The 14308-nt window shown below is 38.2% G+C and overlaps 1 protein-coding gene across 5 annotated transcripts in view; it reads right to left on the bottom strand.

The window, feature by feature from the left end:
• SETD2 (SET domain containing 2, histone lysine methyltransferase) overlaps positions 1-14308 on the bottom strand; it is a 121909-nt gene that overhangs the window by 58249 nt on the left and 49352 nt on the right. For 4 of the 5 annotated variants that reach the window (XM_040628906.1, XM_040628907.1, XM_040628908.1 and 1 more), the window contains exons 10-12: positions 7343-7477; positions 6356-6475; positions 4303-4965 (exon numbers count right to left, since the gene is read on the bottom strand). In XM_040628906.1, the coding sequence (XP_040484840.1) occupies positions 4303-4965; positions 6356-6475; positions 7343-7477 (918 nt within the window). Of the gene's footprint in view, positions 1-1219; positions 1437-4302; positions 4966-6355; positions 6476-7342; positions 7478-14308 lie in introns of all 5 variants that reach the window. The other variant, XR_005834565.1, reaches the window with a different exon arrangement.

The following is a 14308-nucleotide window of genomic DNA, read 5'->3' as shown; positions in this document are numbered from 1 at the left end:
ATAATTTCATTTTGAAATGTTGCATAGCAGATTCCACATACAATATTTGTTACACACTGAAATTCCAAGTAGTGACTCTAAACTTTTCAGGTGGGTAACTCTATATTTTATTTAAACTTTCTATAAAGAGTTAAATGCTTAACTTTCCAGGCAAATAATACCTTGTTGAATTAAAGATAATGACTTGAGATAAACACAAAAAAGATAAGAATAAGAATATCATTAAGGGTGCCTGGGTGGCTCAGTCGGTTAAGCATCTGCCTTTAGCTCAGGTCATGATCCCAGGGTCCGGGAACCGAGCCCCATATCAGGCTTCCTGTTCAGCGGGGAGTCTGTTTCTCCCTCAACCCCCCTTCCCCCGCTCATGACCTCCTCTCGCTCTCTCAAATAAACAAAATCTTAAAAAAAAAAAAGTATCATTAAGAATAGTCCAACTTGGGGCAGCTGGGTGGCTTGGTCGGTTGAGTGTCTGCCTTCAGCTCAGGTTGTGATCTCAGGGTCCTGGGATCAAGCCCTGAGTCAGACTCTCTGCTGGCAGCCTGCTTCTCCTTCTCCCTCTGCCCACTGCTCCCCCTGCTTGTGCTCTCTCTCTGTCAAATAAATTTTTTAAAAAAATAGTCCAACTTATCACATATACAGACTGTTGCCCTTAAATCATCTAATCCAGGTGTAACTATAACTACCCAGATCTCTTTATGAGGAGAGATGCACGTCCTATAATCTCAGTATTTACAAGAGAGGCTCTGGAATCACTAGCCATCATAATCTACTGGATGTTTAACTGAAACGAAAACTGCCAAATTCATGGGAACCTTACCTCTTCTTCTCATGATCCAAATGAATGAAGACTTTTCCAGTCAAATTATAATTAATCACCACTTACAACCAGCTGTTTTGCCCTGTGAAGTCTAGGGTAGATTTTCAGCATGAGGGGCGATGTACAATAATTCTTTTTGCAAACAGAAATACATGCACATGTCCCTGCTGAAAATGTAGCCTGGTAAATTTGCATGTGAAAATGAATCCACGCTTATGTGTAGCAATGTGTTAGGTGATGTTTCTTGTTGAGGTCTACTTTAGGAGTCAAAATGTATAAGCCCTGTGAAGCCAAGGCAGCAGTCCTGTGTATAGAGGTATAGAAAAAGTAGCTCACTTAATCCTTTCTCGCCAGGAGTCGGGATTTTCCCAGAACGACATCCATTGTCGGCAATGGACGTACCAAAATAACGCCGGCGCCAGTGAGTTAACCACCTCTGTCCTCTTTTCACCTATTATATTTTTCATGCATCATCCAACTTCCCAACCATCTTCCTGTTTCTTCACAGAATGCACGCTAGGTTCTTGTTTTTCTTCAGCACGAAGTTGAAAATGGAGTTGAGAAAAGGAGACACATGGTCAGCTGGTGATGTTAACAAGCTCCTTGCTGCCCTGAGAAGCTAGATGGAAATGGTTCAAGTTACAAGGGGGATCATCATCAGATCTGGGAGGACAAAGAGTAATTCATGAAGCTTCATTCCCTTCCCTCCCACCCTCTCTCATTTACTGATGATCCCTACGGTCTGCTTTCACAGCAAAATCAAGATTAAGGATCTGAAGCAACCTCTTTCAGTTCTTCACTCCATCCAGTGTGTAGAAAGGCCAAGTGGAACACATGTCCAACAATGTTACAGTGGCCCCAGAAGGTCAGGGAAGCTTGGAGTGGCTAACCACAATCTTAAATCAATGCTTTTTAGTATGATCTTGGAATTAACATCAGCAACTAACACAGTGCGTGGCAACAGGTGCTTAACAAAGGTTGGTTGAGTAAGACATTTTCTTTTCTGCCAACGTCTACTTGAACACATAGGTGGAAATCAGACAGAAGTAGTTAACTCTTTCAATGCCGGGATAGTATGGGTATACAGTAATCACATCAAGTCCATGTGTTTATCTAAGACATGTTCATATTATGGGTTTCTGATTTCAATGTTCTGGTTAGATGCTAGCTAAAATATTTAAGGACAACCACAATCAGAGTCTTGGAATTAGAACCATGGTAAATGTTAATTAGAACGATAGATGAATTAAGAGCCCCAGCAACAATGTGTAACAAAACATCACAGTTCAGTCAAGTGACAACCTCTTTCAATAATGCAATTCTAGATGGGTAATGATTCCAGAGCAAACTAGAAGTTTGAAGAAGGAAAATCTTATTTAATGGCTTCCTTGATGCTAAGAATCAGGATAAATCCAAAGTATGAAGGTTAGGAAGGATATATTTTAAGTATGAATAAAATTTTAAACCTCAAGTCAAGAGGATCATCAAGCTACATAGTACTATGCAACTGCTTTGATCTTTCAGATAGGAGGAGGAAGGACAATAAGCAGGGGAAGAAATAATTTTGTAGGACTCAAAAATGTCTACAGTGTGAGTTTAAATGACCAGTTATAGCTAATTGAGTTAAGGATAACCCAGAGAGTAATTCATACGACTACCATGACAATAAAAATCTACCATATAGAGAAAGTATTTACTTTTTCTAGATTTTAAGAGACAGGTTTTCAAGAAATGATGATTATGTCTCATTTTAAAAAATTATGTCAACCAGAGACCTAGCAGGCAAAAGTGAACTCCTGGGTCTGGCCCCCACTCTTGCTCTATAAAACCATGTCTGTAAGGCCTTTTTATGTCCACTTGTGTACATGTTTCCATTCCCACCTTCCTTACAAAGCCAGTCATGCCAGAGGCTCTACTAGCCGTCTCCGAACATAAGAGGGACTTCTTCCAGACTCCTGAGCCCTCACAAAGCAGGCCTTAAATGAAGGTCCACCCAAGTGACTGTCCCAGCATCTCTTTCAATTTAACTGCAATTCTGGTTCCTGCAGTTCACATATCGTATCATAACCAGATTTACTATGAATCCTTCCTTTTACTAAAGTTTATATAAAGGAAGGATTTCATAAGGTTATAAGGTTGAATTAACGATAAACTGTAAGTGGTGAAAGAGTAGCATGAGTAGGAGCTCAAATAGGTCAATGAGAGCTGAAACCACACAATACTTAAAGGGTCTCAACACAGCAAACTACAAATGCCAAAAGTAAGCACAGTGCACAACCAACCAGCTACTCATTCTGCTCAGTGTAAGGCCAGTTCCGTATGGGTCAAATCGCAGATCTAATGGGTGAGAGCTTTGCAGTCGTAACTGGGGACAGAAAGGATTCAGATGTCCATCTTGCTGCAAATAAACCTGTACTGCTGGTTTATCTGGCTGCTCCACTTCTGGCAGAAGAGAGGAACAGAAAAATTGAAGCTAGCAAGTAACCTGTTCCCATAGGATCCTCAAGACCTGAATCCCAGATCTAGGTCACTTACGATCAAAATCTAACACCTCTCTCCTAGGCTCATCCTATTACTCACTTCTGTGTTTATCCAAGACCCACCCTGGGTTTTCTGCAAAGCAAACCCTGCACATCTTGCATTCTTTAACAAGAGATTATGTATGTATTAAGCGTAAGGGTTCTACACCCCTCTATTTTTCCTCTAGATAACATCTTTTGTCCAAAGAAATAGGCATTTAAAGGTAGGCCTATTTCAGAAACAATAAAGGAACTAAATATCAACTAGCTCCATATAAAGTTGTTTTACTGGAATAGAAATTTATGTTCATTTTTGATGAGAAGTTGCTAAATTACCTTGGTTTTCCAATTAATTTAATTTTAATTTCTAGTTAATCCAATGCATTAATTTACAATTAATTTAAACATTCATTTCTTTACAAAGAATTTTCAAATGTAGGGGCGCCTGGGTGGTTCAGTCGTTAAGCGTCTGCCTTTGGCTCAGGGCGTGATCCCGGAGGTCTGGGATCGAGCCCCACATCAGGCTCCTCTGCCATGAGCCTGCTTCTTCCTCTCCCACTCCCTCTGCTTGTGTTCCCTCTCTCGCTGGCTGTCTCTCTTTGTCAAATAAATAAATAAAATCTTTAATAAAAAAAAGAACTTTCAAATGCAGAACCATATGTTTGTTACTCAAAGGATTTCTGGTTTTGTTTTTAATGTAAAGAGCACATGAATAACTGAATTCACTGCTGTGCTATGCTTTTCTAAATGAAGAAAAGGGGACATCTGTATATTAGTTTGGCTGCTATATCTCTTGCCAAGGCTTAAAAGGTGTTTGAGACATTTATAATCAGCTGTCAGTAAGAGAGATGGTATTCCATTTTTTCAAATATATGCATAGCTAGAAAAGTAGGTAAATCAACTTAAGATTTGTGGAACTCTAGACCTGAGTAATTCAGGTTAAAATAAACAAAAATGTTTTCTTACCTTTAGGTCTTTCCAACTATCCAGGAGCTTGGTGGCCAAATCACTTATATCTACTGTTTTATCTGGCTGTTCCTGGCTCCTCTCACTCTCCACATCAGATACACCCTCCTCTTCATCTTGGGACGGGGTTTCCTCAGCAATGGTTTCTTCCAGTTTTGTGCCATTGCCCTCTTTGGGCTCTATTTCAGTGTCAGCCTCTGGTTCAGATGTGGGTAGCTTACTGGCTTCCACAGTGATTTCACTCTCAACTTTAGATTCAGGTAGCTGCTGTGTGAGTAGGTGTTGTGACTGTAACTCTTCCTCTTCTTCTACAGGGACGTTTTCTAACTGGTCAAGGTCCTCTTTGCCATCCTTGCCTTCCAGCTCACTGGTAGCATCAGAGATAGCACTGTCCATGCTATTTTCACTTATAATTTTAAGTCTGCGAAACATGAGCTTCTTGGGGGTGTCTGTGTCAGCTTCTATGCTCAGTTTGGTGGAAGGATCAGGTGTGTTGAGTGGCGTGTGAGCACGTGACGTATTCTCACTTGAATACCCATCTCCTTCACTCAACTGAGGAATGGCAGTTTTGGTCTGAGACCAGCGCTGAATAATTGGAAGTACTTTGCTTTCCTCCAACATATTTTTAGTAGGAATGGGTAAGTGTTCCAAAGTCTTTATAATCTGATTAAACACAATAAAAAAAAAAATCACATCACTTTACACAGTTGACTTTTCAAATCTCTGGTTGGGACTCAGATCATTTCTGAAAGAGCTGTGGGTTTTCTTTACTGTCTTATTAAAACCTAAGTCTCTACAACTACAGAAGGATTAAATACCATAATATTATTTTCCTCTAGAAGGGAAGGAAACTTTTTAAAGACCGACCAGCAAGAATAAAATGTGGAGCAGATAACTGCTTATAGTATCAAACAGGACCGATTAATATCCTCTACCAGTTCTCAAACCTGTGTAGATTTTTAAAAAACATCTATACTAGTGGACCTTATCCTGGCTATGTTTTTCCAGAAAGTTTTCCAAGTGACTGCAATATAGGCTTGAGAACTATGCAACAACATATATTTAAGTGATGTTTTACCCACAAAAAATGCAGCTATTACTTACCTCTTTTAGCCTCTGAGAAACAGCTAACAAAGAAAGGCTCTCTCTTCAGAGATAACCATCCCCTCCACTCTGAAATCCAAGAATGTCTTCTAAAGTACTCCCCAATGTAGTTCTACAGAAACCCCAAGGTAGGTTGTTCCCCTCTACTTTCTAGATGGGACACTGAATTCATTTAATCATTAATCATACAATCATTTAATAACGTCAACTGGATCTTTACAAAAAGGAAGGGAGGGAGGGGGGTGGGATGAAAGGAGGGAGGGAAGGAGGGAGGGAGGAAGGAAGGAATTCCAATTCTTCCTCAACTTCTACTTATTGCCAAATCTCCTGGGAGAAGAACAGAGGCAAGACAACCACTTATTTGCTCATTCCTGTTTTGGTTTTTAAAGTGCATTATTAAATGACTTTGGTATTATATTAGAAACTATGATTTAAAAATAACTACATTTACACTTGGTTAAAAATATTATTTCATGGGAAGGTATAAATATCACAACTCCACTAATGACACTGCCAAGGAACATTTATTTAGATCTTTAAAACACTTACTGACTCCTCAAAATGTTCTTACTCTTGCCATTCCAGAATTCGGCTCTTCACTAATTTTTTAAAGCCCCAGAATTTAAGTTTCACATGGTTTCCAATTTGTTTAAAACTATGGCTTTAGCAACAAACTGGATCTTTCACTTAACTATGATTTATCTTGCTCTTGCAATTCCCAACTATGCGGTATCAACTATAGGGATACTATAAGAAAAACCATGGGGTAAACTCACTACTAGCAAGGTCTATGTAAAAGGTTATAGTTACAGGAATGATACTGAGATGATAATATTTATTTAATACAGTGGTAAATATAATGCTAAATTCATTATCACTGACATTATCACTTAACCTAAGCAGTCTACATAGCGGTTTTAAGAAATAAGCAAGTTGAATGTGAACTGACCTCTTCCTGAAGCTTCTGGTTACTTTCCCGGCCATCACCTAGCTCTGCCATCCAGATCCACAACAAAGACAGCCCATGACGTTCCAGGAAAGACTTCAGACAAGACTGTGAATGTGTGTTCTTCCATGGGGGGAAGGGAAGCAGGATGCAGGGTATTGGGGTAGGGACGGGATGGGATGGGGTGGGGTGGGCAATACCGACAGAACATTAAAAAGGGTCCACAGAGAGGAATAAAAAGTTTGTTTATATTCACAAAACACCTAGAAACTCTATTGTGATTAATGCAACTGAAAGTGTACAAATAATAAATGCTTTGAAGTAAGAGATTATAATCCTTTTTGATACCTAAATTGTATCCAGTCAACTTGGACTTTATATAGACTTTACAGAAAACCGTAAATATCAATATGTCATTTACAATGAAATTCAATTCTGAAGGACTAAGAACCAAATTACATTCACGATTTTTATTGAAAAACCTAAAACTATAATAGTCTAAATCGTTTTCATTTCCCTCTTCCTTTCAGATGCTTGTTCAAAAGGCTGTTTTCTCTTAGTTTTCTTTTAAATCATCCATTTTTTATTGTTCAACTTCTTGTGGCATACTTAATAAACTGGAGTAAATAAGACTGCCGTTAAAATTCCTTGCTTCAAGATCCTGTGGTAAAAATGGCCTTGGCATACTAATAATCATGGGGGGGGGGGCGGTATCAAATGTCCTGAATTGTTACAGAAAAAAATCCCACCATGTTCTTTGACTAGAGAGAGAATGCAAACAAGATCTACTAAAAAACTAAATGATGCTGAACTCTTAAGCCATTTTTAAGAGTACAAACTTTCAAAGTCATATAGAATTCACAAAACATTTTAAAAATAAGAGTAACTCTTCTCAGAGTTATCCCTTCTCCTGTCATCATTCTAGACTGTAGCTTAGATGCCCCACCTCAAGTTCAGAAATAAAAACTAAATTAACATCAAAGAGCTCACCTGTATTAGCTCAAGACAGGTAAGTTTCTGCTCCAAAGTTTCAATTCTAACCATCAGCCGGGATAAGCTGAGCACCTGGTTTTTATCAGAGAGACCCTCACCATTCTCCATCAGAGCTTCTAGTTCTCCATCCACCTGCCAAAGCGAAGAAAAATATCTGGTTATAAAAACAACTACAAACACGCCACTCATCTAAATCAAACAACCTAAAAAGATGCTCAACCTTGCCAGTGATAAGGAAAACACAATTAGATCCACAGGGAGAAACCATGTCATATTTACTAGATTAATCTAGGGGAAAAAATTAAGTCTGATAATATCAAGTCTAGGCAAAGATGCGGATCAAAAGGAATTTTATATACTGTTGATGAAAGTACAAACTGGTATGATCAATTCAAAAAGCATTTCATTCACTCACCAAATATTTACCAAGTACTTATTATATGTCAAGCATAATCCTAGGTGCTAAAGTCACTGCAATGAACCAAAACAAACAAAAATTTGCCCTTATAGGAGGCAAAGAACAAATTTATGTTAGGTGAAAAGTACGCCAGAAAAAATAAAGCACTGGCTTCAAAAATAAAATATTTGTATCCCCTAGGCCTAGCATTGCACACCTAAGAATAAATCCTAGAGAAACTTCTACACATATGTATTCCCAGAGTTACACCAAAATCACTGAACGAGTAGCAAAAAACTACTAACAAACGTCTGTGGCCAGGTTGTATAAATTAGCATTTTCATACAATGGATTATTCTAGCACAGTGAAAGGAATCAAGTGCAGCCCAATGCAACAAGATTCATCAATCTTATGAAAAAAGTTCCAGAAGATTACATGCTGTATGACTCTGTTTTTGTAAACCTTAAAAACAAAATTTTCATAGATGCATGTCTGAAAAATCGATTTTAAAAAGGCAATGGAGGTAAGACACAAAATTCAAAACAGTGGTATCCTTTAGGGGCTAAGCAGGGAGCAGGAAGGAGAGAAGTGCTCACAAGTGGTTCTTTTATAATTATGCCTTATGGGCGCCTGGGTGGCTCCGTTGGTTAAGCAACTGCCTTTGGCTCTCAGGTCATGATCCTGCGGTCCCAGGATCGAGTCCTGCATTGGGCTCCCTGCTCAGCAGAGTCTGCTTCTCCCTCTGGTCCTCCGCCCTCTCATGCTCTCTCTCTCTTAAATAAATAAATAAATAAAATATTTTAAAAAATAAAAAAGTAATTATGCCTTATAACTTACATATATTCTCTGGATGTTTCAAATATTAAAATATTGTTTTTATTGTTTCAAATATTAAATAATGGGGAAACAACAACAAAAAAACCTACCAATGGTTGTTTTCCAGCTGTGTTATAAAAGATACAAAGATGCCTTACAGAACTATTGGGGAGATAAAATTAATTCATATGAAAACAAACAATGAAGCATTAACTGTAAATGTTAAAAAAATTCGAAGGAAGGGAGTGGTTAGAATGAGAGTCATCACAACTGAAGTCACAGAAGCAGGGTTAGCAATAGGTAAGACAAAGAAGGGAGTGAAGAGAGGGAAAATTTGAACACAGGGAAATAGAAAATTATGATAGTGCCTAGCTTGGCCTGGCTGGAGCAGATAAGGTGTGGTGAGGAAGGGAGAAAAACCTCATCAAAATGAAGGCTGGGGGGCGCCTGGGTGGCACAGTGGTTAAGCGTCTGCCTTCGGCTCAGGGCCTGATCCCGGCGTTCTGGGATCGAGCCCCACATCAGGCTCTTCCGCTATGAGCCTGCTTCTTCCTCTCCCACTCCCCCTGCTTGTGTTCCCTCTCTCGCTGGCTGTCTCTATCTCTCCGTCAAATAAATAAATAAAAAATCTTTAAAAAAAAAACAATGAAGGCTGGTGTTAGATGAGGAGATCTTGGAGGTGGTATGTAAAAGAATCTGTATTTGATGTGACTGAGTAAGAGAGCTCTATTACTGAATTCAAAAAAGGGAAATAATCTGATCAAAATGGAATTTGAGAATAGTTCGTGTGGCAATAACAGAATAAAATCTACACAAGACAGCAACCAACACAGAAGAGATATAAAGACAGCATTAAACCAACATGGCCTGAAATGATAAAAGTCTAGAATGCACTGAAAATAAATTAGAAAAAAGCAAATCTGAAAGACAAGAATCTTAAGGAAACTTTCCGTTTTTTAACTAATTTTTTATCATCTAAATATAACTTTAGGCAAGGCACTTAACATTTCTATTTTGTATACCACAAAACTCACATAATTCTAAGGAACAAAAATAAGAAAACATGAAACGCTACTTGCAAGAAGCTGAAGAAATGTAAACTCATTTTTTCCTTCTAAAATGTACATTTAAGGCTCATTTCTTTTTCATTTCCATTATCACTTCTTATGATTTGAAGCGATTAGGGACATATTCAGGAAAACCAATTTATGGTTAAATATTAATCCAAGACAATTTCCTTAAAGATGTTTTCTCCCCTGCATATCCTAAATGTAAAACTACCTGTGTCTCAAATTCTAGAGGATTAGAATAGGAAAGATCAAGGGCTTTAAAATTCCACTTTCCCCCCAAATGCAACAGCCAGAACCTCACTTTGGACGGTTTTGAGATGCAAATACTACTGGGCTAAGAGATGGGGTTTTTCTGGGGCACCTGGGTAGCTCAGTTAAGCCTCAGACTCTTAATTTCAGTTTAGGTCATGACCTCAGGTCATGAGATTGAGCCCCGCATGGGGCTCTGCAGTCAGGGCAGAGTCTGCTTGTCCCTGTCCACCCCCTGACCCCCGGCCCAAAAAATAAATAAACAAATCTTTTTTAAAAAAAGAGAGAGAGGTAGGGTTTTCTTTTCATAATTAGGCAGGAAAGGATTCTCTGACTCTGAACATTTAAGAGCTAAAACTGAGTTCTTACTTTTTTATTTAATAAACATTTATTGAATAGATACTATAGTATACAGAGCGCCACTGGTAAATAACAGTAGCACTCCTCTTAAGGAAATAAAAGGTAAAAATGTAGAAACTGAAGTAAAAGTAACAAAAAATACTCAAGGTGAACAACCTTTGAACATTCTCACTACAATTACAAGCTTCATGGTTGTACTGACATACATAAAAGTTATCATGCCAATCCCACATGATACAGCTTCCATACTTAGGGTACTCAAGTGGACAATCAATTGTGAATTGTGGGATTAATAACTTTTAGGATACCTGGGAGGAAGGGAGCCAGGAGACCAACTGATTGCTTTCATTAATTTACATTTACTACAAGTATTTATTTTTAATTTATGGGTCACCACCTTCCAGAAAGGATTCGAAGTAACTAAAAATCAACATAAAGGTATAAAAATGATTAAGGTATATTTTAATAAATTATTGATAAGTGAACATCTATACATATATGCAAAAGTCTATAGCACTTAAAAATTTATTCTGTTAGGTACTTAATCAGTCCAAGAAATTATTTACTCTTTTTTTTTTTAAGATTTTATTTATTTATTTGCCAGAGATAGAGACAGCCAGCGAGAGAGGGAACACAAGCAGGGGGAGTGGGAAAGGAAGAAGCAGGCTCATAGCGGAGGAGCCTGATGTGGGGCACGATCCCATAACGCCGGGACCACGCCCTGAGCCAAAGGCAGACGCTTAACCGCTGTGCCACCCAGGCGCCCCTACTCTTTTTTTAAATAAAAGATTTTATTTATTTGTCAGACAGAGAGAGAGAGACCATGAGCAGGGGGAGCAGCAGGCAGAAGGAGAGGGAGAATCAGGCTCCCCCCTGAGCAAGGAGCCCGATGCGGGGCTTGATCTCAGAACCCTGGGATCATGACCTAAGATGAAGGCATATGCTTAATCGACTGAGCCACCCAGGTGCCCCTATATTTACTCTTTTTTAGTACTTTAGTATTTTGGCCATGAACTATCTTTAATGGCTCTAAGCAGTATTTTTAATACTTTCTGATGAAATACAGTATACATAAAGAAAAGTACATGAACAATTTGTAAACAAGTAAGTTTAATAAACGGGTGAGCAATATCCATGCAATCAATATACAGGTGAAAAGAGGACTGGGGGATGACAACATTGCCAGCATCCCTGAAGCGCTCCCTGTGCCCTCCCCTTGTTAGAATACCTTCTCTTTGCTTTTGAGATAACATCTCCTTAACTTTTTTAGAAAATCATTGATTTTTTTTTTAATTTTGTACTTTTTTAAAAAAAGATTTTATTTATTTATTTGACAAAGAGAGACAGCCAGCGAGAGAGGGAACACAATCAAGGGGAGTGGGAGAGGAACAAGCAAGCTCCCAGCGGAGAAGCCTGATGGGGGGCTCGATCCCAGAACGCTGAGATCACGCCCTGAGCCGAAGGCAGACGCTTAACGACTGCACCATCCAGGCGCCCCTGAAAATCATTCTGATTTTTAAAATAGGTTTACCATCTGTGTATAAATCCCTAAATATTATAATTTAATTTTGTCTATTTTTTTAAATCTTTCTGGAAATCATACTGGACAAAACTTCCGTGTCATGCTCGTGTTTCATTCATCCTTACATTTTACAAGTCTTCCACGCTATTGCATGCAGCCATAGTCCTTCACTTTTATGACTAATTTTTCAGTCTAGGATTACATTATAATTTGTTTATGTTAGTGTTAATGGATATTTGAGTTGTTCCTACTTTTTATGATATAAGCAATGCTGCTGTGACTCCAGATACATCCATTCACTTTCAGTAAATAATTCCAAAATGTTTTCAAAAGTGGTTGTACCCAGGGACACCTGGGTGGTTCAGTAGGTTAAGCGTCTGCCATAGGATCAGGTCAGGATTCTGGGGCCCTAGGATCAAGTCGCTCAGCGGGGAGCCTGCTTCTCCCTCTGCCTGCTGCTCCCGCTGTTTGTGTGGTCCCTGGCCTCTGACAAATGAATAAATAAAATCTTCAAAAAAAGAAAAGAAAAGAAAAGAAAAGAAAAGAAAAGAAAAGAAAAGAAAAGAAAAGAAAAGAAAAAAGTGGTTGTACCCATTTACACCCCCACCAGCAGTGCAGGAGATCCTGTTCTTACAAGTCATCAGACTTTTTACCAATTTGATAAGCATGTAAATGACATCTGATAGTTTTAATTGATACTCCCCTGATTACTAATGAGGTTGAACATCTTTATGTTTATTGGCTATTGGCTATTTGGAATAGTGAAGAATCTGGATGTTGTCTGTTTATTTTTCTTTTGTGTTGGCTTTTTTCTTATTGATTAGTAGGAGCTCTCTTTATATTCTGGATATTAATACTTGTTTCTTCTGTGTTGAAAGCAAGTACGTACCTTTTCACCCTCTTTATTGTGTAATTTAGTTCTCATTAGTTTCGCAAACTCAAAAGAGACTAAGAGAAGTTTCAGGCTATTTCCTGTATGTACTTTATAAACAACAAATATCATCAGATAATAGGGACTTAATACACCTCCATCAGCTAAGTATTTAGTTACCTAGTAATTACATCAGGTAATTAATTACCTGGTTTGTGACATCCCCAAAAAAGACAACCACCTTCGATTGGAAGAGCTTATAGCTTTGTTAAGGAGATGACTATATATAGATGCAATCATAAGAGCAAGAAATAAAAAAATGTTTACCAATCAAGGGCTGATACGGGGGATGCAGGCTCTAGTACTATTAACATATTCTTCTTAATAGTTAAAATATGCAAAACTACACTTTAAACTGCACTATCTTGTCCTCTCCATGGCATCCTCTCCCAAAAGAATTCCCAAGATTCTCAACTATAGCTGACTAGAATTCAGAATGTAAGCATGCAGAAGGGAATTTCAGTAGGAGACAATCCAAGTAAAACTAAACTAGAGTTCAACTCTTCATTATAGTCAGGCCAAATAACCCTCCTAGGAACCTAGAATCATTCTAGGTCATTCCTCTATCTGGGCAAAGTTTTATCCAAAGCATTCTAATTCCAGAATAACTTCAAATTCATACCTGGAGCAACCCATAATGACTGGATTCATGTTACACCTAATTCAGTCTATAATGCCAAAGCCTATACAGATAAGACACACCATTATCAGAATAAACACAAGCAAAGAAAGAAAAGGAATGCCTACACTTTCGTGCCTTGGGATTGTTCTCGAATCTTATCAGATAGAAAGCCATCTGATAATGGTATGATGGAGGTATAACACTGCCTAAGAAACCATCATATTACAAGCATACTCCCTACAATAATATAGTTTTTAAAAAATGTTTATTCTGTAAGTTTTGAGAACAGGAGATAGCCAAAGGGAAGTTTTTATGGCGATTTTAGCATAGGTCAACATGTTTAATGACGACTTTGTGGCTGTTCTGATAAACTATCAATTATAAGAAAATGAGAGTTAAAAATAAAAGCAATCTTAATGAAGTTTCGAGAAAAATTTCCTGCAACAGTCAAGTCAAGGTGGCTAACAGGCTATGACCCAGTGACTCTACTTCCATGAATACACCTTAAAGAAACATGTGCAGAAGAGAAACGTACAGATACTAACTGTGACATTAATAGCATAAGCTTAAAAACACTACTGTTCATTAGCAGGACTATATACAAACTTCTATGATGAAAAACACAGCAGTTAAAAATACGTTTACATATTTATCACTGTGGATCAAATTTTAAAATAAGAGTTAAAAAAAAAACCCAAATTGCAGAAATAAACATACTATACCATTTCTAAAACTCTACACAAAACAACTTAATCAATTTTATTTTATTATTATTATTTTTTAAGATTTTATTTATTCATTCGACAGAGAGAGAGACAGCCAGCGAGAGAGGGAACACAAGCAGGGGGAATGGGAGAGGAAGAAGCAGGCTCATAGTGGAGGAGCCTGATGTGGGGCTCGATCCCATAACGCCAGGATCACGCCCTGAGCCGAAGGCAGATGCTTAACCACTGTGCCACCCAGGCGCCCCACAATTTTAAAATTTATTTTCTGGC

The sequence above is a fragment of the Ursus maritimus genome, unplaced genomic scaffold (assembly GCF_017311325.1).
Source record: "Ursus maritimus isolate PB19 unplaced genomic scaffold, ASM1731132v1 scaffold_14, whole genome shotgun sequence".
Classification (NCBI taxonomy): domain Eukaryota; kingdom Metazoa; phylum Chordata; class Mammalia; order Carnivora; family Ursidae; genus Ursus; species Ursus maritimus.
Note: the sequence above shows the minus strand (reverse complement) of the source record. Positions and strands in the feature narration are given on the sequence as shown.